The sequence below is a fragment of the Saimiri boliviensis genome, chromosome 5 (assembly GCF_048565385.1).
Source record: "Saimiri boliviensis isolate mSaiBol1 chromosome 5, mSaiBol1.pri, whole genome shotgun sequence".
In the NCBI taxonomy this organism is placed as follows: Eukaryota; Metazoa; Chordata; class Mammalia; order Primates; family Cebidae; genus Saimiri; species Saimiri boliviensis.
The window spans coordinates 116278443-116304924 of record NC_133453.1 but is presented as its reverse complement, the minus strand read 5'-3'; the positions used below and the strand labels follow the sequence as shown (position 1 = coordinate 116304924).

Genomic DNA, 26482 nt, shown 5'->3' with positions numbered 1-26482 from the left:
AACTCATAAAGGAGATTATGGATACACACACACACACACACACACACACACACACACTCACACACACACTCACACTCTTTAAAGGTTGAGAATGAAGGGTTTCAAGGTATGGATCTTGAAGCAATTCAGGAGCTAATTAGACACCACATCAGAGGAGTAAACAAAAGATGACTTGATGGAGATGAGTGCTTTCAAACCAGTGCCAGATAAGCAAGAAGATGTAGAAGAAACAGTGCCAGAAAACAAATTACAGTCTGGCAGAAGAATTCCAGTTATTCAAGACTGCCTTCAACTTCTTTTACAACATGGCTCTTCTAAGATGTGGGCACTGAAACTAAAGCAAATGGTAGAAGAAGGATTGATACCATAAACATTTTAAGTGAAAGTTTTAAAAAGTCTGACAAAAATTACTTTGTATTTTTGTAAAGTTACGTGGCGTGTGCCTGCCTCTCCTGCTTCCCCTTCCACCTCATCCATCTCTGCCACCCCTGAAACAGCAAGACCAATCTTTTCTTCCTCCTCCTCAGCCTACTCAACTCGAAGACAGTGGGGATGAAGACCTTTATGATGATCCACTTGCACTTAATGAATAGTAAATATATTTTCTCTTTGTTATGATTCTTGATATTTTCTTTAGCTTTATAGTAAGAATTCAGTATATATAATGCATATAACATACAAAACATGTGTTAATTGACTTTGTTATTGGTAAGATTTCCAGTCAGCAGTAGGCTGTTAGTAGTGAAGTTTTGAGGAAGTCAAGAGTAATATGGGGATTTTAGACTATTCAGGGATCAGTGCCCCTAAACTCTGCATTGTTCAAAGGTCAACTGTACTTATATGGTAAAGGAACTGTACTTATATCGTAAAGGAGATGATCTTGCTCCTTTGCTCAAAATCCTTTAATGGCTTCCATTCTTACTTAGAGTAAAAGCTAAAGTTTTTCTGCCCAAAAAAGCCCTACATGGTCTGTCGACCCTGCTGTCTCTCTGACCTTCTCTCTGACCACTCTTCTTTTTTATTTTTCTCAAAGCACACTTACCTCCTTTTTGTTCCTAGCACTGGCAGACTTGTTCCTACTTCAGGTCTTCATGTTTATTCTTCCTTCTGCCTTGAACACTCACCTTTCTCCCAAGTGTTCCAGGTAGATGGAGTAAGCACATGGCTCACTCTTTTACTTCTTTTTAAGTCTCTGCTCAAAAGCAAATTTCTCAGCCGTGCCTTTCCTGAGTACCCTATTTAAAATTGCTTTCCTACTCCCATATGGCCGTTCTCTGCTTACCACCTCACATTATACTATAGTATTTTTTCTTTCATTTGAATGGAAACTCCGTGAAGGCAAGGACCTTTATCTTGTTTTGTTCGTCAGTATATTCATGTTGCTTCTTCCTGCCTGGCACAATATGAGGCACTTAATAGGTATGTTGAACATGGGAAAGGTTAAGGGAAAGTAAAGAGGAACATTTATCTAATTGCCGAATGCATGGACACTTGATTTGAGTCTTTGGTTATAAATACTCTTGTTAATTCTGGTGTAACTATTTTGTATTTATTTATTTTATAGACAGGGTCTTGCTCTGTTTCCTTAGAGTATAGTGGCATGATCACAGCTTGTTGAGGTCTCAACCTCCCAGCCTCAAATGATCCTGCCACCTCAGCCTCCCCAGTAGCTGGGATCATAGATGTGTTCCACCATGCCCAGCTAATTTTTTTTTTTTTTTTAAGAGATGAGGTCTCAGCATGTTGCCCAGGCTGATGTTGAACTCCTGGGCTCAAAGGATCCTCTGGCTTCAGCCTCCCAAAGTGCTGGGATTATAGATGTGAGCTACTGTGACCAGTGAAAACAGTTGCTGTCTAAAGGAAGGACCGAAACTGTAGAGACCAGCATTCTTTTTTTTTTTTCCCCTCTAAAAAATGTACTAAAACCCTAACTAATGAAATAATTTTTGCTGGAGAAGAGAGGAACAATAAAGCTTTAAATATAATACCACATACACTATAAGGCTGACTCTTTTTAGACAAGAAAAAAAACTATTCTCATTGACTGGTAGCACTTATGAAAGATTGGCTTTATTGCTGGACTCTCATAGGGAGGAGACCAAAGGACAGAAATTGAGAAAATGAGGAGGGAGATAGGGAAAAAAACTAGCTGGCTGCTTCTAACGTTTTTAGTACTTAGATAATGAGCTATAGATAGAAAGAGTGGTTGACTCACTAACATAATTTATTTAAGTCTTTTCTAGTAAATAAGTTAACTGAGTTATTTCATTTCCTTCCCTAACTAGACTGTGAGCTTCTTGAGGGCAGAGGTCTAGATGTGTATCTATTTGTATCTCTAGCATCTGGCCCGGTGTCTAGCAACTAGGAGCTACTCACATACTTCTATGAATAAACAGGTTTATTGATGGCATGGGTTTAGAGAACTCTGTAGGGCCTTAGTGGGTCTGGGGGTGTGTTTCTTTCTTGCACATGCAGTACTTTAAATGCAGAAATGTATAAATAGGATATACTGAGTTGTAAAAGTATTTAAATACTTTAAATAAAAAAGGAAAAACCTTAAGTAAATCAATTTGATGCAAGAAATGGCACAAATTAGATTCCTATATTTAATATGCGGTTAATGAGTATCAAATCTATCTTGACATTGTAATTCTTCATTCTTACCAGGTCAGTAACAATTGAGTAGAGGACATACAAAGGACATTTGGAAAATGCTGTCTGTGTATCAGTGAATCCATGTATAGGTCCAGTGTTAGGCATTCATGTTTCAGATGATTGATTTTGCACATGATTACCGGGAATACTTTTTTGTTGTCATATACCATTTCTTAAATAAGAAGCTTCTTATTTAAGTTGTTGCATAATGACTTCTATATAAATGTGTTTGGGACATACAAGTATAGAGAGAAATTTTAGAGCAAAAACTGTTGCTACACTTGAATTTTTTTCCCTCCTTAAGGGTATCAGTTTTATAGCTCATAGTTTTGGTAGCGCTGTCCTGGGGGAATCTGGCCCATTCTGTTATCCTAAGGGAATCAGGCCCTGTGCTAAGGGAATCTGGCCCATTCTGTTGCCAAGTTCAATTCACAAGGCTTGAGGTAACCTTCTTTGTATATAGTATTATAACAGTAAGCGAAGTTAGTCCATTATCTTATACTGCCAGCATTTGAATTTATAGTTACATACAAAACATTGTGTAATAAACTAAGATTGTAGCAAAGCAGATGTTTCTGTTGAGAATATTCATTTCAAATAAGTGTAAAGAATTGTCAGTGATCAAGAAAACGTTTTAGTTGGCTAATTGCTTGATGATTTTTGATAACTGTGGTTTTATTGTATATGGATTTGCTAAGTGTAAAAACAGAATTTGAAATAATTTTTTTATTTTTTATTTTTGAGACAAGGTTCTCTCTGTTGCCCAGGCTGGAGTGCAGTGGTGTGATCTCAGCTTGCTGCAGCCTCAATTTTCCAGGCTCAAGTGATCCTCCCACTTCAGCCTTCTGGGTAGTTGGGACCAGAGACACTCAGCACCACTCCTGGCTAATTTTTTGTATTTTTTGTAGAGATGGGATTTCTGGGTTTGTTTTTTTGTTTTTGTTTTTTTTGAGACAGAGTCTCCCTCCGTCGCCAGGTACCAAGCTGGAGTGCAGCTCACTGCAACCTCCACCTCCTGGGTTCAAGCAATTCTCCTGCCTCAGCCTCCCAAGTAGCTGGGACTACAGGTGTGTGCTACCATGACCAGCTAATTTTTGTGTTTTTATTAGAGACGGGGTTTCACCATGTTGGCTAGGATGGTCTCGATTTCTTGACCTCGGGATCCGTCTGCCTTGGCCTCCTAAAGTGCTGGGATTACAGGCATGAGCCACCACGCCTGGCTGAAATAATTTTTTTTAACTCTTTCCTCACAGCTTTTTATTTTGAATAATGTCATGCCTATGGAAAAGTAGTAAGCATTGTATGTTGAACATCTATGTAACCTTGCATAGATTCATTAATTGATACTTTGCTTTCTTGTTCTTTTTGTATGTACTTTTAAATTTTCCAAACTATTTGAGGATTGCAGACATCATGATCATAACACTTTACCTAAATATTTTAGCATCCAGTCATGCATCTTTTGGGAAAAAATAATGTTCTCCTATGTAACATGATCATGCTCAGGAAACACTACTATCTAAAATGCAGTCTATATTCAATTTCTCCAATTGTTCAAGCAAGTCCTTTATACTTTCTACCCCACCCCTGCCAAATCCATTATTGAATCAAGAATTACACATTGCAGTAGGTTGTTTTATCTTTTTTAATCTACAGCACTTCCCCATCCGTTTACATCTATTCCTCACATTTTCAAAGAATCCAGGCAAATTGTTTTTTTAGAATATTCCTCAATTTGGATTTGTCTCATTGTTTTAATTTTATTTATTTCTGACCACCCCTTTTTCTCTATGGCCTGTGAACTAAGAATTCTTTTTACGTTTTTAAATTGTTAAAATAATTCATGACCCATGAAAATTACATGAAATTCAGCTTCAGTATCCGAATTTGAAATATAGCCATGCTCATTCGTTTACATATTGTTATGGCTACTTTCTTGCTACAGAGTTAACTTAAGTGGTTACACCAGAGATCTTATGGCCTGTAAAGCCTAAAATATTTTCTGTCTGCTCCTTACTGAAAACATTTGTCAATTTTGATACTATTATGTTTAACAATTACTGGAATCTTTTTTTTTCTTTTGTCTGTGTAATTGTATTATATATTGTTAGGTTCATTTATTTACTCAATTTTAGGGAGAAAGGAATTTTTTTTAATGTTAGAAATTGGAAATGATTGAATCTTAGAATTATAAGGATATTTAGTGTTCATATAGTCTTGCACTATCCAGTAGAATAATCAATTGTAGCCATTTAAATTAAATCTAAAAAATTCTTGGCTGGGTGTGGTGGCTCACACCTGTAATCCTAGCACTTTGGGAGGATGAGGCAGGTGGATCACTTGAGGTCAGGAGTTCAGAACCAGCCTGGTCAACATGGTGAAACCCCATGTCTACTAAAAATACAAAAAAATTAGCCAGGCCTGGTGACAGGTACCTGTAATCTCAGCTACTCAGGAGGCTGAGGCAGGACAATCACTTGAACCCTGGAGGCGGAGGTTGTAACAAGCTGAGGTGATGCCACTGCACCCCAGCCTGGGCAACAGAGCAAGATTCCATCTAAAAAAAAAAAAAAATTCTTATTTGAGCCACATTTCAAATGCTTAGTCATCCTAGGTGACATGGTTTCTGTATAGGACAGTACAGATTGTAGATCACAAAAAGTTGTATCGTTTTACAGACAAGGAAGTTGAAGTTCAGAAAAATGAAGTGACTACACCAAGGTAATCAGAGATAGACAGTAACAGATTTAGAGTGAATCAGTGGCTTACTAGATATTTCAGTTGTGACATTTGTAATAGAAATAGAAAAGACCCTTGCATTAGGCTATGAACCCCGCCCCCTCCTTTTTTTGAGATGGTCTCACTCTGTCACTCAGGCTGGAGATCAGTGGTGTGTTGATGGCTAATCACAGCCTCAACTTCCCAGGCTTAAGCTATCCTCTCACCTCAGCCTACTGAGTAGCTGGGACTACAGGCATGCACCACTACTCCCGGCTAATTAAAAAAAAAAAAAAAAATCATAGAGACAGGATCTCCCTATGTTCCCCAGGCTAGTCTTCAACTCCTGGGCTCAAGCGGTCCTCCTGCCTTGGCATTACAGGTGTGAGCCACCGCACCTGGCTGAAAACACTTTCTTTTTGGGTGGGTGGAGGGGCTAAATTCCAGATGAATGCAACATAGTAACATTGAAATCCTTGTATTTTGAGAGCTTAATGATTGGCTGAATGGGTGCCCTGCTTTTGCTGCTTTGCTCTCATTTGCATTCATTTGAGTTCAGTTTTCACTCATTTGTATTCATTCATTTTTGCAGTAAGGACATTTTTCCATTTGTATACTGATTTTGGAATATGCCTTAGGAAGCTATTGGGAGAAGTTAGAAAAACTAGGGTATGCTAAGGTAAAACAACAGCAAAACTATTGATTCTCTGTCCACCTGTAATCCTTTTTATATTAAATATCACTAACATATATGAGCAGAGTTGTTCTGTCATTTATGAGCCCTTACTGTAACAATGGTCTCAGTATATGTGATTGTGACTTCTTTTCCCCTTAATTATCTGGGGTAAGTTGAGGTGGAGATTGAGGAAATAATACATTGATTGCAATGGATCAGACTGAATATTTGCAAACCTTACAAATAGTGTGTGTTTTTCTGTGATACCTTCAATTAGTTTAGATGCTTCTGTGGTTGACTTTGAAAATCACAATCAATAAGAATAATTTCAGCATGAGGAAGTAGAATTCATTATGATATGGTAGAAATAGTATCATCTTTGAGATTAGACAGATCTAGATTCAAGTGCTACTGTATTACTTTTGCCTTCATAACCATAGGCAAGCCCCTTAATCCTTCTGAGGGAATTAACATAGGGAACCGTCATTGTTTTAAGAGTAAGTGACAGAATGTGAGATGTTTAAGTTATTATTGCTGCATAACCATGCCAACATTTAGTAGCATAAGTCAGTCACTATTTTATTATTTACAGGCTCTGTGAGTAAGGAATTCAACAGGGTTACAGAAGTGATAGCTCTTTTCTGTTCCACAGTGTCTCCTTGCTCATTGGCAGTGGCTGAGGTTGGAACTCTTGCGCCTGGAGGATCCACTTCCGAGATTGCTTATTCTTCTGTTTAATTACTGGAGGATGGGCTAAGCTGGGACTGTTGAGCAGAGCACTTACATATGGTTTCTCCACATGGATTGGGCTTCTTAACAGCTTGTTAAAAAGCTGGGTTCTGAAGGGAAGCATCCTGAGAGTGAGTGTTCCAAGGGAGCTAGATAGAAGCTAAAGGCCTTTTCTGACATAGTCTTAGAAGTCATATAGCGTCACATCTACTCTACTCTATTGGTCAGAATGATTTCAATCTCAAACTCCTCCCTCCACCTCTTCCCCAGAATCAAGAGAGGTGATATAGACTCCCTGGTTTTTGTTTGTTTGTTTGTTTTGTTTCTGAGACAGAATCTCCTGGGCTGAAGCAGTCCTCCTGCCTCAGCCTCCCAAGGAGCCGGGACTACAGTTGCACACAACCATGCCCAGCTAATTTTTTCTATTTTTTTGTAGAGATGAGATTTTACTATGTTGCCCAGGGTGGTCTCGAACTTCTGAGATCAAGCAGTCTGCCTGCCTCAGCCTCCCAAAGTGCTGGGATTACAGGCTCGAGCCACTATGCCTGGTTGGCCTTCTAACTCTTGAAGGGAGGAGTGTCTGCCATTAAAAGCAGCATATAAAGTTTCTAGTTGTGTCAGTCTGGGTTCCTCATCCTTTCCATTTTTCTTCTACTCATGATACCGAGGAAAAGAAACACTGCTAAACTTCCTCTTAATAATGTTTGTTAACAGTAGATGAGAGTTTCTGAAATATAGTACTATTGACATTTTCGACCAGATCTTTTTTTGTATGGTTGTCCTGTGCAATCCATCATGTTTTAATGGCATCCCTGGCCTCTCCCCACTGGAGCCAGTAGCACTTTACCCTCCAATTGTCACAACCCAAAAATGTCCCCATACATTACCAAGTGTTCCCTGAAGGACAGACTTGCTACTGTTTGAGAACCACTGTTCTATGTTTATGTTTCTGAAAGACATCGTTATAGACCAGCCACATTAATATCACTTGTGGGACTTATTGAAAGTGTTATTTTTTCAGAATCTGGAATTGGGTCCTGAAAGTCTACATTTTTCAAAAGCTTCTCAAGTGATTCTGATGCACACTTAAGTGAGAGAAATGCTGATATAGGTTATTCTTAAAAGCTGAATGACTAAGGTATATACAAGCTTTATTAACTGGTAGTATACTGGTTTCAGGTCACATTAGTGGCATAGTAGAGTTGTTAAATATATTGTTATATACTGTATATTATTTTGGGTTCCATTTTCATAGATTATTAATGTAAATAGTATCCATGCCTGTTTCATGAAATTTTTGTTTTTAAATTATTTTTCTCAGCCTTATTATGAAAACTTTCAAACACAGAAAAGTTAAAAGAATGATGCATATAATGAACACTTATATACTTACCACTGAGACTCGAGTTGTTAAAATATTGCCATATTTGCTGTGTGTGTATGTGTGTGTGTGTGTGTGAGAGAGAGAGAGAGAGAGAGAGAGAGAGTGAGTGCACACGTGTGAGCAATCAGAGCTTTCATGGTGTGTATGAGAGAGAGAGAGCAATCAGAAGTTTTTGTGGTGTGTATGAAATCCAAGTAAGGGAGAGATAGCTGTAGGATTCTGCAGTTTAAGCACTCCCATGTGGATAGACTGATCCATTTGTCTTCATGGTATTTAATCAGGATACCTTTATTCTCAAGCAGAGTTGATTTAGTGTAATAGATTTCAAACGTTTTTAAAATGCTTGCCTAGTTGAACACCTTTCTTTCCTCGCTATATTTCTTAGTTTTGTTTTGTTTTGTTTTTTGAGACGGAGTTTCGCTTTTGTTACCCAGGCTGGAGTGCAATGGCACGATCTTGGCTCACCGCAACCTCCACCTCCTGGGTTCAGGCAATTCTACGTCAGCCTCCTGAGTAGCTGGGATTACAGGCACGCACCACCATGCCCAGCTAATTTTTTGTATTTTTAGTAGAGACGGGGTTTCACCTTGTTGAACAGGATGTTCTCGATCTCTTGACCTTGTGATCCACCCGCCTCAGCCTCCCAAAGTGCTGGGATTACAGGCTTGAGCCACCGCGCCCGGCATTTCTTCGTTTTTTAATGCCACTCCAGTCAAATTACACCTCTCCTTTTGTGTAGCCTGGAACAGTGCTACTCAACAGATCATATGTGGACTGTAGTATTAGTATTTTATAACAGTTGGGAGAGACTTTACCTTTTCCTTAATAATAAAAAATTTTGGCTTGTATTTTTTGCATCTTAAATTTTATTTTCTAGTCACCTTTATTGTATTTGCAAATGTACTATATTTGTCTATGTTCTAGTTACCTACTGCTGTGTAACCATCCCAAAATTTAATGATTTAAAACAATAACAGTAATTAGTTTTGTTCATGAATCTATAATTTGGGCAGGACTTGGCAAGAAAGACTTTTCTCTTCTCATTGCAGTCAGCTGTAGTGGCTCAACTGAAGTTGCTCCACTCACATATCTGGCAAATTAGTGCTGGCTGTGAGCAGAGATTCTGCCAGAGCTGAGGACTGAGAATCTCAGTTCCTTTCCACATGTGGCCTGGGCTTCCTTGGAGATGGGTGGCTGGATTCCAGGGATAAGTATCCTCAGACAAACCCAGTAAAAATTATATCTCCTTTTATGACCTAGCCTGATAAGTCACTGTGTTGTTTCTGCTATCCTCTTTCTCACTGAGGGGTAGCCAGAAAAGTCTACCCACATTAATGGTGGAAGATACATAGACTCCACCTCTTGGTGTAATGTCAAAATTGTAGAAATATTGTTGCTGCCATTTTTGTTAAAATATAATCTGGCATAGTCTGTGATAGATTAAAAATGGAAGATATCCATTGTATTGATATACCACATTTTGCTTATCTCCTCGATGGATACTTGGTTTGCTTACATCTTTTGGTTATTATTAATAATGTTGCTGTGAAATGGGTGTACAAACATCTTTTTGAGACTCAGCTTTCAATTCTTTTGGGTATATATACCCAGAAGTGAAATTACTGGATCATAGATACTTCTATTTTTCATTTTTTGAGGAATTACTCTACTGTTTACCTCAGTGGTTGCAACATTTACACTCCCACCAAGAGAGTACTTTTCCAGTTTCTCCCTATCCTTGCCAACACTTATTTTCCTTTTTTTTTTTTTAAAGTGGTAATCATCCAAATGGGTGTGAGATGAGTATCTCATTGTGGTTTCAATATGCATTTCCCTAATTTTTAGCGATATTGAGCGTCTTTTCATGTGCATATTGGCCACTTGTATATCTTCTTAGGAGAAACACTGTTGTCTTTTTAAAATTGGATTGTTTGGTTTTTGGCTGAGTTATAGGAGTTATTTATACATTCTAGACATTCGGTTCATCTGATACATGATTGGCAAAAATTTTCTTCTATAATGTGGTTTTTAAAATCACTTTCTTGGTGGTGTCCTTTGACACAAAAATGGTTTTAATTTTGTTGAAGTCCAATTTATCCGTTTTTTCTTTTGTTGCTCATGTTGTTGGAGTCATATAAAGAAATTATTGCTAAATCCAATGCCATGAAGCCTTTAGCCTATGTTTTCTTCTAATAGTTCTCTTCTGTTGACAGTGGTAGAAGGTTTGATTTATCATTATGGAAGTTGAGATGTCATTTTTAAACTGTGTCCTTTTATTTCAAAAGGATTTCTAAATTGAAAGCATTATAAAGTGGTTTCTTTTATATTTGAGCTAGAATGTATAGAACCACTTATCAGTATATAAATTATTCTTAGGGGTAAATTGATCACTTGAAGATTAGTGATTTTGTGCTTTAGCTTAGTGCAGTACCTATATTTCATAGTACCTACAAAGCCCTTTGAGCTGGGTGCTATTATTTGTCCATTTCAGTGAAGCAAGTGAGGCAGAGAGAGGCTAACTAGAATAAACATACAACTGGTTATCAGCATTCTTTCCTTAGTAACAGATTTTGTGGCTATAATCTATAGAACAATGCATGTCTGAACTGTCGCAAAATCTAAAGTTAAAAACCAATATTAAAATTTTTAATTCACACTAATATTTACCATCAGTGAAAGAAATAAGCTACATTTTATTAACATAATGAAGAAAAATTGCCGAAGTATGCCTTTTGCCATATTAAACTAATCTTGAGGATAACCAGGAGGTTGTGAACCAGAACATCAAAATTCCTTGTATATTTTGCTTCTTTGGTGATTTGGCCATATAATTTGTTTCATTTTTAGGGGTGTGTGTGTGTTTGAGAGAGTCTTACTCTTCACCTAGGCTGGAGTGCAGTGGCTTCATCATAACTCATGGCAGCCTTGAACTTCTGGGTTTAAGTGATCATCCTACCTCAGTTGGGATTACAGATGTGTGCCACCATAGCTAACTAATTTTTGTTTTTTATTTTTGTAAAGTTGGGGTTTTGCCATGTTTTTCAGTCTGGTGGTGTACTCCTGGGCTCAAGCTATCTGCCCACCTCAGCCTCCCAAAGTGCTGAATCACCATATCCACCCACCTCAGCCTCCCAAAGTGCTGAGCCACTGTGCCTGGCCAGATTATAGGTTTGAGCCACCGTGCCTGGCCAGATTTTTTAACAGTTTTGTTGAGGTAAAATAGCATATAATAAGTGACATATGTTTAGAGTATAGTACTTGATATTTTTGTTACAGGATCCTTCAGGTTTGCTTAGCCAGCTGGAAACCTCTGTGGCCAGTGGCACCTTTGCCTGAGTTTTGTTCTGGCCTTCTGGGCTTTTTCCATCCACTTGGCATGGCAGGCTGCACTCGGCTCCCGCTACCAACCTGGATCCCACACCTGCCAAGGGCAAGACAGATGCGGGGCAGAGGCATCTGTGAGTGAGCTGGGGTCTGGCCACTCTGCATAGCCAGGTTCGCTGGCTGCGGCAACATGTGCAGCTCTAGGTGTCGGCATGGGCACTGGCTCCCTGCAAGGCTGCAGCTGGATCAGGCATACCATGAGCAGCTTTCACAGCTGACACTGGGGAATGTAGTGTGGCGCCTGGAAGCTTGGAGATGCCAGTAATCACAGAGCCTCAAAGAGGGTGTCACAGCCCTGGCTTGGGGAGTTTCTAGGTCTGGGCCCTCCAGGGCTGCAGCTCTTCTCTCCTTCTCTCTTCTGTCCTCCTTCAACTGCAATGTGACAGGCAAGGGGTGTGTTTTAGTCCTGTTTGTGTTACAGCTCTTTGAAGCCTGCATTCAGCAGGTCCTAAGTTCTTGTCCTGTGTTCAGGAAGTGAGGTATGCAGACAAGTGGAGGGTGAGCAAGACAAAGAGAAGCTTTATTGAGCAATACAGCAGCTCAGAGGATACCTGCAGTGGGCAGCTCCTCTCTGTAGTCAGGATGTCCTGATGAGTGTTCAGCTCACAGAAAAGAGGGTAGCTCTGCTCTGCAGCTGGCCATCCCATTGTTTCTTCAGCTCTCCGCAGAGAGAGTAGTTTTTCTCCACAACTGGTTGTCCTGTTGTCTCCTCAGCTCTGAGCAGAGCGGAAACCCTGTGGTGGGCAGCTCCTCTCTGCAGTTGGTCGTCCCATCATCTCCTGGGGTCTGGCTGAGTCCAGGGCTTTTATGGGACTCAGAGGGAAGTTCTTGCTGATTGGTTCATGGGTGGCCATGGGTGGCCTGGAAAAAGTACCATAAGTTTTCACTCTGGTCCATGGGATGGGGAGCTCAGCCCCCAGCCTTCATGTTCTCTCTGCCTTGAAGGTGGGGCTTTATAAGAGACCTGGCCCCTTCCACCCCAAAGCCTGTTTCCTGCCACTGTTCATGGCACCCAGGCTTTTTGTGCCAAGGGATGCCAGCAGGCCAGTGCCCAGCTGCCCCCAGCTCCTCCTCGGCCTTTCTCCTGTGCTCGTTGGTGCCCAAAGTCTGGAGGGGGCCAAGGTGGCAGGGGGCTGTCATGTCAGCACTGCCTTAGTGTGCACACACCTGGCTGGGTTGTGGCAGCACTAGGGCTCAGCCTTAACTTTGCTCCATGATTGGAGCTGGTGCTGACAACAGTGAGAGGCTGGATAGTGGGAGCAGACACCTCTGAGCCTGCAAGAGCAAGGGGGTGCCAGCTGCAACTTTGGCAGCAGCATCCATGCCTGGGAGAGTGGGGCTTCTGCCTGTTCTTGGCTTCCACTGGCTCTGTGGAGCAAGGCACTGCCCTGGGCCCAGTTCTGCCTTGGGGCCCTCTATCCCTACCCCTTTGTGCCCAACACCGCTGCTCCCTCACTAGTGGGTGACTCACCCAGTCCCATTGCAGCAGCTGGGGGGCAGGGGAGGCGTGGGGGCAAGGTGCACATGGCACTGCGGCTGGGCAAACCTTGGACAATCCCTACAGTTGGAGCTGGCCTTGTGAGTCCTGGCTGCACCTTTGTCAGGGCGCCTGTGGGCCCCTGGGGTGCAGTGGGGAGCAAGATTGTGGCTGCCATGGAGGCTCTGGGCCTGGAAATGGGTCTTACCTGGCCATGCAAGGGTCAGGGTGGCACAGTGGCTGCCTCAGGGCCGCAGGGCACAAGGGACCCATGGCTGCTCCCACAGCCACTCCTGCTGCCACTTCTCTGGCCTCCCTACTACAGCCAGCATGATGGCAGTGGCTGCTCTAGATGGCCTGCCGCTGCCACCATCTTTTCAACATATGTATACATCCACAAAACCACCACTACAATAAAAATAATGAACATATCTATTACTCCTGAAACTTTTCTTGTGCCTTGGTAGAATCCCTTCTCCCACACATCCCCCACTGGACTCTCAATTCCAGGGAACTGCTGATCTGCTGTCTGTCACTATAGCTTTGTTTGCCTTTTGTATAAATGGAATCGTACAGTATATACTTTTTCTTTTTTTGGTCTAGCTTGTTTCTCATTGTAATTATTTTGAGATTTGTCTATATTGTTGCATGTGTGAATAGTTCTATTTTATTACTAGTATTTCATTTTATTGATATACTACAGGTCAATAAATATCACATATGAATAAATTCACCTATTAATAGATGCTTATTTCCAGTTTTGGGATATATTAAAACATTCATATACAGATCTTTATGTGGACCTGTACATTTGTTACCTAGGAACGCAGTGGATGTCTCATAAAGTGGGAATATGTTCAATTTTGTAAGAAAGTGCCAACTGTTTTCCAACATTGTTGTAACATTTTATATTACCACCAGTGATGAATGACATATATATTTTCTGTAGATCATGCCCAGCATTTGGTATTGTCACTAATTTTGTGTGTGTGTGTGTGCGCGCGCGCGCGTGTGTGTGTCTGTTTTGCCATTCTGATAGGTATGTAGTGATACCTCATGGTTTTAATTTGCCCGAGCCTCATGTCTCACGATGTTGAGCATCTTTTTGTATGGTTTTTTGACATCCATATATCTTCTTTGGTGAAGTATCTGTTTAGATCTTTTGCCTGCTTTTTTAATCAGGATGTTTTCTTTTTATTTAGTTTTGCGAGTTCTTTATATATTTTAGATGCAAATCCTATATGCTTTTGCAGATTTTTTTCTCAGTCTCTGGCTTGTCTTTTCATTCTCTCAACAGTGTCTTTTGAACAGCAGATACTTTAATTTTGATGAAGTCAAAAGAGTGTTGAAGAAAAGATTACCCACTCTTCACTGAATTCCCTTTTTACCTTTGTCAAAGTTACGTTGTCCATATATATGTGAGGGTATTATTCCGGACTGTTTGGTTCCATTAATCTGTTTGTCTTATCTTCATGCTTGAAGATGTATGACGGTGTCTTAGTTTTGCTAGCTTTATAATAAGGCTTGAAATCAGGTAGATTTAGTCCCTACTGTGTCCTTTTTCAGAATTGTTTTAGAAGTGGTAAAAGTGGATGGACATCTTTGTTTTGTTCCTGTTATTAGATGAAAAGTGTTCAGATTTTTGCCATTAAATGCAATGTTATTAAATATATTTTTCATAGATGTCCTTTATCAGATCAAGAAGATCCAGCTGATCCCTTTCCTCTACTCTCTGCCACTTTTAGTCCATCTTTCTTGTGCTTTCTTGCTGCTGCTGTGTATGGCCATGTCATTTGTCTTTTGTGGCCTAAGCTCTTTAATCTGTATTTATGGTAATGGAAAAAATAAACTAATTTTTTTTACCATTTGACCTTTGAAGTTAAAAGAAGGTCAGAAACAACATGCGTATTTTATTAAACAAAAGAGATTATATTAACATTAATGGAATTTTAAATATGAAAAAATTGTATCCCAAAATTTTAATTCACCAGTGTGCTTTTGCCTAAGTGCTTCTTTTTCTTTGTTTGTCCACATCTTTTATAGGTTGAACATCATCATTTATGTTCATCTCTTTTCACTCAACATAATGTATATAAGTTTTTACATCCTTTTTGAATATAAAAAGTAGATTTATCTTGATTTTCAAACTTTTGGAATATTTACAATTGTATAAGTACATTAAATATATTTAAAGGAATGAACATTATTATAGATTACAATGTATACTCTTTTTTAAAAAAAGAAATGGGCTCTTTCCTACTGTCAGCAGCTATTTATACGTATATATCAATTTTACTGCAACATCTTTTTTTTTTTTTTGAGACGGAGTTTTGCACTTGTCTCCCAGGCTGAAGTGCAATGGTGTCATCTCAGCTCACTGCAACCTCCACCTTCCAGGTTCAAACGATTCTTCTGCCTCAGTCTCCTGAGTAGCTGGGATTACAGGCACCTGCCACCACACCTGGCTAATTTTTGTGTTTTCAGTAGAGACAGGGTTTCGCCATGTTGGTCAGGCTGGTCTTGAACTCCTGACCTCAGGTGATCCAACCACCTTGGCCTCCATGGGCATGAACCACTGTGCCTAGCCAGCTGCAACACCTTTCAAATGGAAAAAGAAAGATGTGATAGATAATTTTATTTGACCTTCTTTCCCCTTCAAAAACATGAAGATTTAGCATATTCTTTCCCAGAGAGAGAATTTTCAAGTAGTGAATTCTCCAGAAATTAAGAATTATTGCATTGTGAAATAAAAAGTAAATGTGGCAACAAGTGGGAATATATTTGGTCTTGGTAACTAAAAATATTTTGTTAGTTTAATGGAGAAATCAAGAGCTGATTAGACAACTCATGTAATCTTTAGGTCTATATTGATTTGGATAGATGATACTGTATTCAGGTAGGTTCTCCAGATACACTTTTAATAACTACTGTTATTCATTTTCAAAGAATCAGCTTATAATGTTAGACTAATTAATTCACAGCCATAGCTAGTGGAGTATGAGACAGAAAAGCAGGTTGGGAGGAGTGCTGGTTGTCAGGACGTGAAGGGTGGAAAAGATACTGTTGATAGTTAACGAATGCTTTATTGGATGTATTGTTTGATGGCTCCTCCTTGGCTTCTCTCTGATCCAGTAATAAACCTTATAACACCCAGGAGACAACCAAAATGTAGCTCTGTACAGTCACCTTTCATAGTCATTATGGCAGTTGAAATTGTTAGGAACATCTGAATGTTATTTTTCAGCTTCAGATAATTGGAAACTAGAATGACTTAATGTTCCTCTATTGGTCTGTAGAGATTGTAGTAGTAAAGCTCAAACTACTGATTCTCATTTTTGTCTCAGCTATTTTTTAATCTCCATAAATGAAATGCAGAAAAGTAATAAACAGTGATTATTTCAATGATGACTGCTTCTTAGTATTGGAAATATTTTAGTATTAGTATTGAAAGACTATCAGATCCAAAGTTATCAAGCAAATTAGTAGAACATTTAAAAAGAAAACAGTTCAATTAATGATAAGCCTTATTAAGAATTCTTAGAAATAAGACATACGAGTAATGGCAAATTTTTCATTTTAAAGTTGGCCATTTAAAAGGGAAATAGTAGACATGTAATTTGGTTATTATGCTTGAGGTTGGGAGTATGAAGAATTACCTTTGTATTTGGCTATAAGTCTGCTACTTCTCTCAGCAAATTCGAAATAATTGAACCTACAGATTCTCACGTTTCTAAGAAGTTTGCCTAATTTAGGTACTTCTTTCACCCCAGAATTCACTTTTCTTGGAACTGAAAGAATATAGTGGGGTTTGTAATTCCAAAACATTGCCCCAGGAAACACAGAAAACTGAAAAGAAGGAAAAGAGGTTAAAGCTAAGTTGGTAGGTTAGCTTCAGGTGCTGGTTTTCTTTTCCTGTCCCTTCACTTCATAAAATCAGGAGTTGATCATGCTTTTAATGTAATTATTTTCTGGTCAAGAAAAATGCCTTTCAGAAAACTTTAGACTTCTCCAGTGATCTAGTTTGCAAAATAAAAATTTGTTCTTTGACCATTATGAAAGTAATTTTATACAGATTTTTCTTCATTTTCTTAAGTTACATATAGAAGTTACAATAGAACAAAAATTTATGAGTCAATATGATATTCTTTTTGGGAGAAAGGGAGATAATACCTTATTAAAGGAAAAGTGCGTAATGACTTCATTCCTCCAGATTGCTTTAAAGAGCTTTTGTTCTCATATGTTCTTTCAATTCTAAGAGGATGCAATCATTATTTTTAACATTCCTCTACCTCCCACTTGCAGTAGGATATTTGAATTGTATGTATTTGTTTCAGGATTTTGTTAGAGATCCAGTTTCTCAACATCTTTACCAAAATGCCACTATTTTTTTTATTTTGGCTGTTAAATAGGTATATCATTGAATCTCCTAATGATCTTAATTTACATTTCCCAAATGGCTTATATTGAACATCCTTTCATGTGCTTAATGACCATCTGAATATCCTGTTTGATGAAACGTCTTTTTATGTTTTTTGCCCATTTTATAATTGAATCATTTGATTTTTTTTTTAACTGTTGAGTTTTGAGAGTTTATTACATGTTCTGAGTACTAGTCCATTGTCAGATAAATGTTTTACATATTCTTTTTTTAGTCTGTAAGTTTTAAATTTTGATGAAATATCCAATTTTTTTTTTTTTTTTTTTTTTTTGGTTTCATGAATCATGCTTTTGATGTCATATCTAAGAACACTTCACCAAACTTAGGTCCCTAAGATTTTCTTGTATTGTTTTCTTAAAGTTAACAGTTTAGGCTTTACATTTAAATCTGAGTCAGGGAGTAGTTTTTTGCATAAGGTGTGAGGTTTAGTTTGAGGTTCATTTTTCATTTTGTATGTGGATTTCTGACTGGTCCAGCACTTTTTGTTTAAAAGGCCATCCTTTCTCTGTTGAATTATTTTTGTACCTTTGTCAAAAATCAGTTGGCTGTACTTGTGTGGTAACTCTTGTTTTGTTCCATTGATCCCGGTGTCTCTTCTTCTGTTATTACTACACGGTCTTGAGAACTGTAGGTACATAATCATAAAATCTGGGAGAGGGATTTCCAGTTTTTCTTTGGGAGTGGCAGTATAGTTACTCCCACTTTAGTCTTTACAAAATTGTTTTTGCTGCAATGATTCCTTTGTCTTTCAACATTAATTTATTATTTTTAAAATTTGAGATAGAATCTCACTCTGTCACCCAAGCAGGAGTACAGTGGCACGATCTTGGCTCACTGCACTCTCCACCTCCCAGGTTCAAGTGATTCTCCTGCCTCAGCCTCCCTAGTAGCTGGAATTACAAATGTGCACCACCACGCCCGGCTAATTTTTGTATTTTTAGTAGATGAGAGTTTGCCAAGTTGGCCAGGTTGGTCTAGAACTCCTGGCCTCAAGTGATCTGCCTGCCTAGGCCTCCCAAAGTGCTGGGATTGCAGGCGTGAGCCACTGTGCCTGGCCTTCCATGTTAATTTTAGAATATTATCTACAAAATTATCTACAAAAAAGGTACTGGGATTTTGATAGAAATTACATTAAATGTGTATGCCTGTTTGGAGAGAATTGACATGTTTACCAGTTTGAGTGTTCCAATCCATGAACATAGTTATGTCTCTCCATTTATTTAGATTTTCTTTGATTTTTTTTCAATCAGTATTTTGTCATTTTTACCATAGAAGTTTTGTGTGTGTTTTGTTAGATTTATACCTAAGTATTTTGTTTTTAAGTTTTAGCAGTTACAAATGACACTATATTTTAAATTTGACTCCTCATATTTATTTCTAGCATGTACAAATACAATTGATTTTTTTATGTTGACGCATTGGTGGACCTTGCTGAACTTACTAGTTGTAGGAGTGCTTTTGTAGATTCCTTGGGATTTTCTATATAGATATTATGTCATCTGCAGATAGGGCCAGTTTTGTTTATTTCTGTATGCTTTTTCTGTTTGTTGTTTTTTTTTTTCTTTCTTTCTTTCTTTCCTCCTTTTTTTAACCTCACAGCATAGGCTAGGACTTCCAGCATTATCTTGCATATGAGTGGTTGGAGCAGTTATCCTTCCTTGCCTTATTCCCAATAATAAGGGAAAACATTCAGGCTTTAACCATTAAATATGATGTTAGCTGTAGATTTTTTTTTAGATGCTCTTTGTTATGTTGAAGAAGATCCTTTTATTTCTAGTTTTCTAAGAATTTTTATCATGAATGGGTGGTGAATTTTGTCAATTGCTTTTCTGCACTGATTGAAAAGATCATGTGATTTTTCTTTCTTAGTCTGTTAATAAGATGGATTATATTGATTGATCATTAAATTATTGGGTGAATCTTGTTGCATCTTTGAAGTAAAATCCCCCTTGGTACATGGTATGTAATTCTTTTTACATATTGCCAAATTCTGGTTTCTTATATTTTGTTAAGGATTTTTGTGTCTGTATTCATGAGGAATATTGGTTTATAGTTTTCTTTCTTTGTGTTTTTGTCTGCGTTTTCCATCGGGATAAAATTGGCTGCATAGAATGATTTGAGAAGTATTCTTTTCTCTCCTACTTTCTGGAAGAGATCACCTAGAAATTGTGTTAATTTTTCTTTAAATGTTAGGTAGATTTTCCCAGGAAACCCTCTGTGTTTGAATATTCTTTTGGGGGAGTTTTAGAATTATGAATTCAGTTTTTAAAATAATTATTGGGCTGTTTAAATTATCTGTTTCATATTGGCTGAATTTTGGCAGTTTGTGCCTTTCACGGAATGGGTCCATTTTATGTCAAATATATGTATAAGTTGCTTGTAGTGTTACCATTTCAATGTATGCAAAGTTTGTTTATTATCCTCTGTTTCATTCCTAATGTTAGCGAGTTGTGTTTTCTGTCTCTTTGCTAGGCTTGCTAGAGTTTTATTATGTTTATTGATCCTTTAAAGAACTAGCTTTTTTTCCCCTATAAATTTTCTCTATTTTTATTGTCTTTAATTTCATTGATACCTGTTCTTTATTTCCTTCCTTCTGTTTGCTATGAGTTCATTTGGCTCTGTCTGGGTTCTTGAGGAGGAAGGTTAGATTACTGATTTGAGACATTTCCTGTTTTCTGTTGTATGCATATATTGCTGTAGATTTCTGTCAGCACTGCTTTAATCGTATCTCACGAATTTTGATATGTCGTGTTTTCTTTTTTATTCGATCAGTGTATCTTGATTTCTCTTAAGATTACCTTTGTCTAATGGATTACGTAGACTCTTGTTTTGTTTCTACATGTCTGGAGATTTTTCAGTTAACTTTCTGTTGTTGGTTTCTAGTTTGATATCGTTGTTCTTGGATAATATATTTTGCATAATTTCAATTATTTAAATATTTAGATTTGTTTTTTAGCCTAAGATATGGTCTCTCTCGAAATGTTCAGTAGATGTTTAAAAATAATGTGTATTCTGTTGTCTTTGCAAGAATATTCGATAAATACTCATTATTAGATCCTTTTGGTTGTTGTTAAGTTCTCTTATATTCTTGCTAATTTATCTAGTTATATCAATTATTGAGAAAGGGGAGTTTAGCTCTCCTATAATTATGGGATTTATCTTCTTTTATTTCAGTTCTGCAGTTTTCGTTTCACATATTTTTACAGCTCTGTTGGTTGGTACATCCACATTTAGGATTGTTAATGTCTTGTTGGCTTGACCATTTTATCATTATGTAATTTTGCCTTGCCTGTTCTTGTGAATTTTATTTGTTCTCAGGTCTGCTTTATCTGATATTAATGTAGTTACTCAACTCTTTCTGTTGATTAATGTTCCATGAAATATCTCTTTCCATTTTTGTACTTTCCAGCTGCCTATATTGCTATATGTGAGGAGAGTTTCTGGGAGACAGCATTATAGCTGGGCCATGTACCCCACCCCCACTTCGCCAATCACTTGTGTTTTTACTTTCTTAGAGACAGAGTTTCTCTCTGTCTCTGACACTGGAGTACAGTGGCATGATCATAGCTAACGTTACCTCCAAGTCATGGGCTCAGGGGGTCCTCCCATCTCAGCCTTCTGAGTAGCTAGGACTATAGGTGCATGCTGCCATGCCCAGCTATTTTTTAAAACATTCTTTTTTGTAGAAACAGGGCTTCCCTATGTTATCCAGGCTGGTCTCAAACTCCTGTGCTGAAGCAGTCCTCCCACCTCCTAAATTGTTGGGATTATAGGCATGAGCCAACTCACCCAGCCCAATCACTGTGTTTTAATTGTGGAATTTTGCTTGTCTAGTGCTGCTTGTCAACCTACTAAGACTTTTTTCCCCTATATTATTTTTATATTTATATAGCATTGGCTTTTACTTTGAGCTTTAATCTTTTGAAATGAATAATCTGTAAGAAATCAGCTTCAATTATTACCACTGATTTTAAATACTATTTTTTATTATATTTTTCTTACTCATTGTTCATACTGCTTATTACTTATTGCTTACTCATATACAGTGTCCTAAATACTATTCTTTGTTCCAGTTTAGTGTATTTCCTTTACCTAATTGTCTTTAAGGCAGAAGTTTTATGTGTTTTACAGTTTGAATCCTTAAATGTTTGAATGTTTACGAGTTTATTTTTCTCTTACATGAATGTTAATTTTCTAGTATAATCAGTGTTTCAAATAATTTGCTTTCAGAACTTTGAACCTACAGATTCATTGTCTTTAAACATCTAGTATTGCTCATATCACTGTGATTTCTGTTCTTTTGTAGGCCATCTATTTTTTACCTCTTAGGTTAAAAATTCAGAAGTGAAGATTGCTTGCCTTTTCTATTTTGTTTTTGTTTTCTTTAGAATAGTAATAATACTATTAGGTTGAATTTTGAGGATGGTTAAAATGGAAAGTGTTGTTTTGTTTTGTTTTTTAAACTTTTGTGTTTCCCCAATACCTTAAGTATTTTAAAAAAGGGAAGGGCCTGCCAACGTTAAACTTTTCCTCCTGCTGTCATTCTACAGTGTTTTAAAATACTTGCATTGGTGAGTAATACTCAACTTACTGAGGTAGCATAATCCTCCCGCCCCTTTTGGCTACTCCAAAGTTTACATATTTTGAATTGGAATATGATTTCCTCAAAAATTTTATGTATTAAATCTTCTGGATGGAACAGTTCAAAAAAAAAAAAAGTTCTTCAAAGCAGATGGTAACTTTAGTTTGATGATGAAGTATGTATATCTAAATTATACCTACAATTCTTATTCTGGTGTTTCAAAATTTATAACTGTTTAACACCTAAGTTTTAATTGAAAAATATATAATAACCTTGCCTTTAAAACTACATTGTATCTTCTACCAATCTTTCATTCAGTAAATATTTTTTCCCACTTAGACCTCGTGTGGACAGTAATGACCTCTCGTTTCCGATTGCCTGCTGGCAGAACCTACAATGTACGAGCATCAGAGTTGGCCCGAGACAGACAGCATACAGAAGTGGTTTGCAACATCCTCCTTCTGGATAACACTGTACAAGCTTTCAAAGTCAATGTAAGTATTTTGTGTTGTTTAAAAAATAATCTCTGGTTATAAGTCTGAATTTAGATATATGTTTAAACTATAGGATTATTAAATTATGGTACAGTTTGAAAAGTCTTATTCAAATAAGAAAGTCTTTTGGTACAGGATTATATTAGGTACATGCTCTCCTTCAAATTGGGTCTTTTTAAAAAGTGTTGTTCACTGGACGTTGTTGAGAAACTAACAATGTGCATTGTGATTAGTAGAGCAGATCCATAGTATGTGTGTGGTTTTCATAAGTGTGCTTGGGGGTGCCTGAAAAAAATTGGTTCTTCTAAATAGTTTATATATTTTCGTGGTAATTTTACTTGTACTGTCTGTGAGCAAAATTTCTGCTAAACAGAGATAAATGACGGCCCAGATCTTATCTATCGTGTGAAATATTTATTTAACAAATACTTTTTCATCCCATTTTTGTCTGGTTTTGCTCATTGTTATTTGTGAGTTTTACCCATGAGGTGTGTTAACAGCAGTTAGTTCATTGTTACTGCTCTGCAGTACCCTTTTGTATGCGTATACTACAGTTTACTTATCCTTTCATTTACTATTTACTTGTCCAGTTTGTTGGTTTATATTTGGATTTGTCTCCACTTTGGGCTTTTACCAAATAATACTGCTATGAAGATTCTTGTACATATCTTGGTACATATAAAAATGTATTCTCCCTTTTTATTTAAAAAATCTTCAACCTATAGAAAAGGTAAAATAATATTGTAATGAATACTCATATACCTTTTACCTAGATTGACCCAGTGTTAACATTCTGCATGTTCGGTTTATGTTTCTTTCTCTCTATACGATGTTTTTTTTCCCCCTGTACCTTTTGAAAGTAAGTGCTTTAGCATCCTAAGAATCTCATAATTACCACACTACCATTATCACATCCCTAAATTTAACATTATGAAAATAATAATACATGCAGTCTGTATTCAAACTGGAGTTTCTTATTTTTCAGGTTGTTTTGGTATTATTTCCAAATTCTCCAGTATGTTTTCTGCTGTTCTACTTGGGTATTTCTATACTTTGAAATCTTTAAGTAATATAAAATATGAATCTTTCTTATTTACCAGTGTAAGCTTAAAATTTTCTGTGTACCACTATATAGCAGGATTATGAATTTATCTCAAATTCCAAGCTATTTCACATTGAAAAAGGGGCTACAAAGGAGTGAATGTTGCATCATTATCATTGAAATTACCTTCAAGATTATCTAAAATACCCAACAGATTCAGTAAGCTTTTCTAAAAAGCTAAACTTTTGATTTCTTTTGTATTTTGTTATCTGTTAATATGTAGGTGGAATATAGGTTGCCAAACAGAGATAAAATGGAGGGAATTCTACTTGATACAAATGTCTACTTAATAGAAATTTTCACATATGAGATAGCTGATAAAAGAACATAAGTCTTTTTTTCCTATAATTCACATATTAGAATTCTTTTTTGGAAAAGACAAACTTAATAACTTTTGTCTTAGCTTAAATCTAGCTAATACTTAGTTTTCATTTTAACTATAGTTTTGAATGTGTTTCAAAATATTCTAAAAAGGTTTGGTATCTTTCTCAGCTAGCATAATTTTCTGTGGAGCACTTTAGTTGACAGTAGTATGCTGTATTTTTCAATGTAGTAATCAGTGTGCTGTCTAGTTACTCTTTTAGAAAGACATATATTTTTATATGCTTATATTTTAAAAATACGTATTATATATATTTGGCTGGCAGTTTCAGTAGAGCTGGATGTATTACCTAGAATGATAAGTAAGTTTACCATTCTGTGGTGCTAGCTACCATTATCTCAGGTCATCAAAAAACTTAAGAGTAACAATATTTGTGAAAAATTGCTGGATATGTAGTATATTTATTCCTCTGGGTATTTGAACCCAAGCCATTCAAACCAAAAGAATTGCTTTGTACTTTTGGGTAGATTATTTATCTTTTAATCTATGTGAATAAATCTCTAGTTAGGTACTTTACAACCTGTGGAGTGGTATGTGGTAGCCTGCAAACTATGGGGATTTGAGAGCTCTGGTGTTTGTTTTCTTGTGTCCACTTAGTACCCTTAAGTCTCAGAAATCCTTTGTGGGCAGCTGCCAGGTTCACCAGCATTTCTCTGTTCACCAAGAAGGAGAACTAGTCAGTTTCCTTTGGAGGGTACCAATCATTGATTTGTAAAGTCAACCATTGGTATCATTGCTTTTTGTGAAAGATTTTTGCACCACAGGTGAAATATTCATGTTGCCAAAGCCTGTTTTTTTTCCATCTGGTGTTATCTCATCAAAACTGTTTTTGTATTTTCTGAGGGAAATTGATAGAATAAAGGAGCTGATATAACTTCACTAGATCTTGCTTTTACTCTGCTGTGGACATAGCAGTGATAAGCCTGTTATCACTAGGTTTGTGTTGGCTTGCATGGTTTCAGTGTCAAGTCCTATTTTCACTGTGGCTTTGGTATAATCATTTATTCGTTATAGCCAACCTGTGGAGTGTATTGTCCCTCTCATGCCATGAATTCATTGTCAACTCACTAAATAGATTTCCATTAAATACCTTAAAATGTATAGTGTCCGTACTACATGGATTGATTTCTTTAGTCTATGAGGATTGTTTCCCCCTGATTTTTGACTTGACTCTTACTTTGATGCAGCTGATTAACATTATCCTGTGTGATGAAAAAGGAAGGGCTGGAAGAACCAGCCTATTTTAGTTACTGTGACTGCATAAGAAATTACCCTAAAACTCAGTGGCATAAAATAACCATGTATTGTCCTCAGGGATTCTATGAGTCAGAGATTCAGACACACACACACAAAAGGCTTAATTTTGCTCCGTTATGTGTCAGGCCTCAGCTGGAAGACAAAGGCTGGAGGCTAGAATCATTTGAAGGCTTATTCACTCACATGGTTGTTACCTGAAAGCTGAGGCTGAGGCACCTATATATGACCTCTTTATGTCCTGAACTTCCTCATAGCACAGTGGCTGGTTTCTAAGGATGAGCATCTTTAGAGAGAGAGCCAGACTGTAGCCATATTGCCTTTCCAATCTGGCCTTGGAAGTCATATAATGTTATTTATTTCCATGTTCTGTTTGTCAAGGCTGTCATAGAGTTACGGGAAGGGAAATAGACTGTATTTTGATAAAAAGTGGAGGATCATCATGTGGGATCAGAAATGTTGCTGTGGACTTACTGGGAAAATACAGTCTGCCAATATGACATCCTCGTGGTGATGTTCAGTTTGCCTCTTCCTCATCACTTAGCATACCCATGTTCCTACTTTCATAGATACCCAGAAATTTCATTCCAGAACTGTCTCCTTTGCTTCTAAGGAGTAGCTACCATATTTAAGGAGTAAGAGATGATGAAAGACAGGTTTAATTTTTATTATTTGCTCTTTGTGTTGGTTATTTAAATTATTTATCCAGGTGTGCCATACTTTAAAAAAAATGTATATGTGTATATGTATGACACACACACACATCTATCTTTTAAATTTGATTTATGTATGTTGTATATGTATGTACACGTAATTGGCTTACTCATTTACACAATTTTCAAAACCATATAGTTCCATAGGTCTTGAGTTTGTAGAGCCTCACTGCCAGTCTTCTTAAAGCTGAGTGAGAGGAAGGGATTGGAGAGGACTTACCTATTCACTATGTAGACTTTTTCATATTATGCAGGCTCTGTCTATACAATACAGGCAGTACAATCTGCCTGTACAATCGGTACAGTATAAATTAATCAACTGTACATGATGCTCCTGATTACAGAGTCCTTCATTTTCTTCATATAGTAAATCTCCAGTTCTCACAGTGATTGGCTGTATGGGAGGGGAAGTGAGAGAAGTCATGTAGGGGCTGTTACTATATAGACTCTCAAACAGCATTTTTTCAGTCCTCCCTGCCTTTGCTTTTTAAAAG

At 37.3% G+C, this 26482-nt stretch overlaps 1 protein-coding gene across 4 annotated transcripts in view; it reads left to right on the top strand.

Annotated features, from left to right (window-relative positions):
• The window catches only part of PTPN4 (protein tyrosine phosphatase non-receptor type 4), a 227740-nt gene that overhangs the window by 15947 nt on the left and 185311 nt on the right, over positions 1-26482 (top strand). For all 4 annotated transcript variants that reach the window (XM_074399851.1, XM_074399852.1, XM_074399850.1 and 1 more), the window contains exon 2: positions 22383-22537. In XM_074399851.1, coding sequence (XP_074255952.1) covers positions 22400-22537 — 138 coding nt within the window. In that variant the 5' untranslated portion in view covers positions 22383-22399. The remainder of the gene's footprint in view (positions 1-22382; positions 22538-26482) is intronic.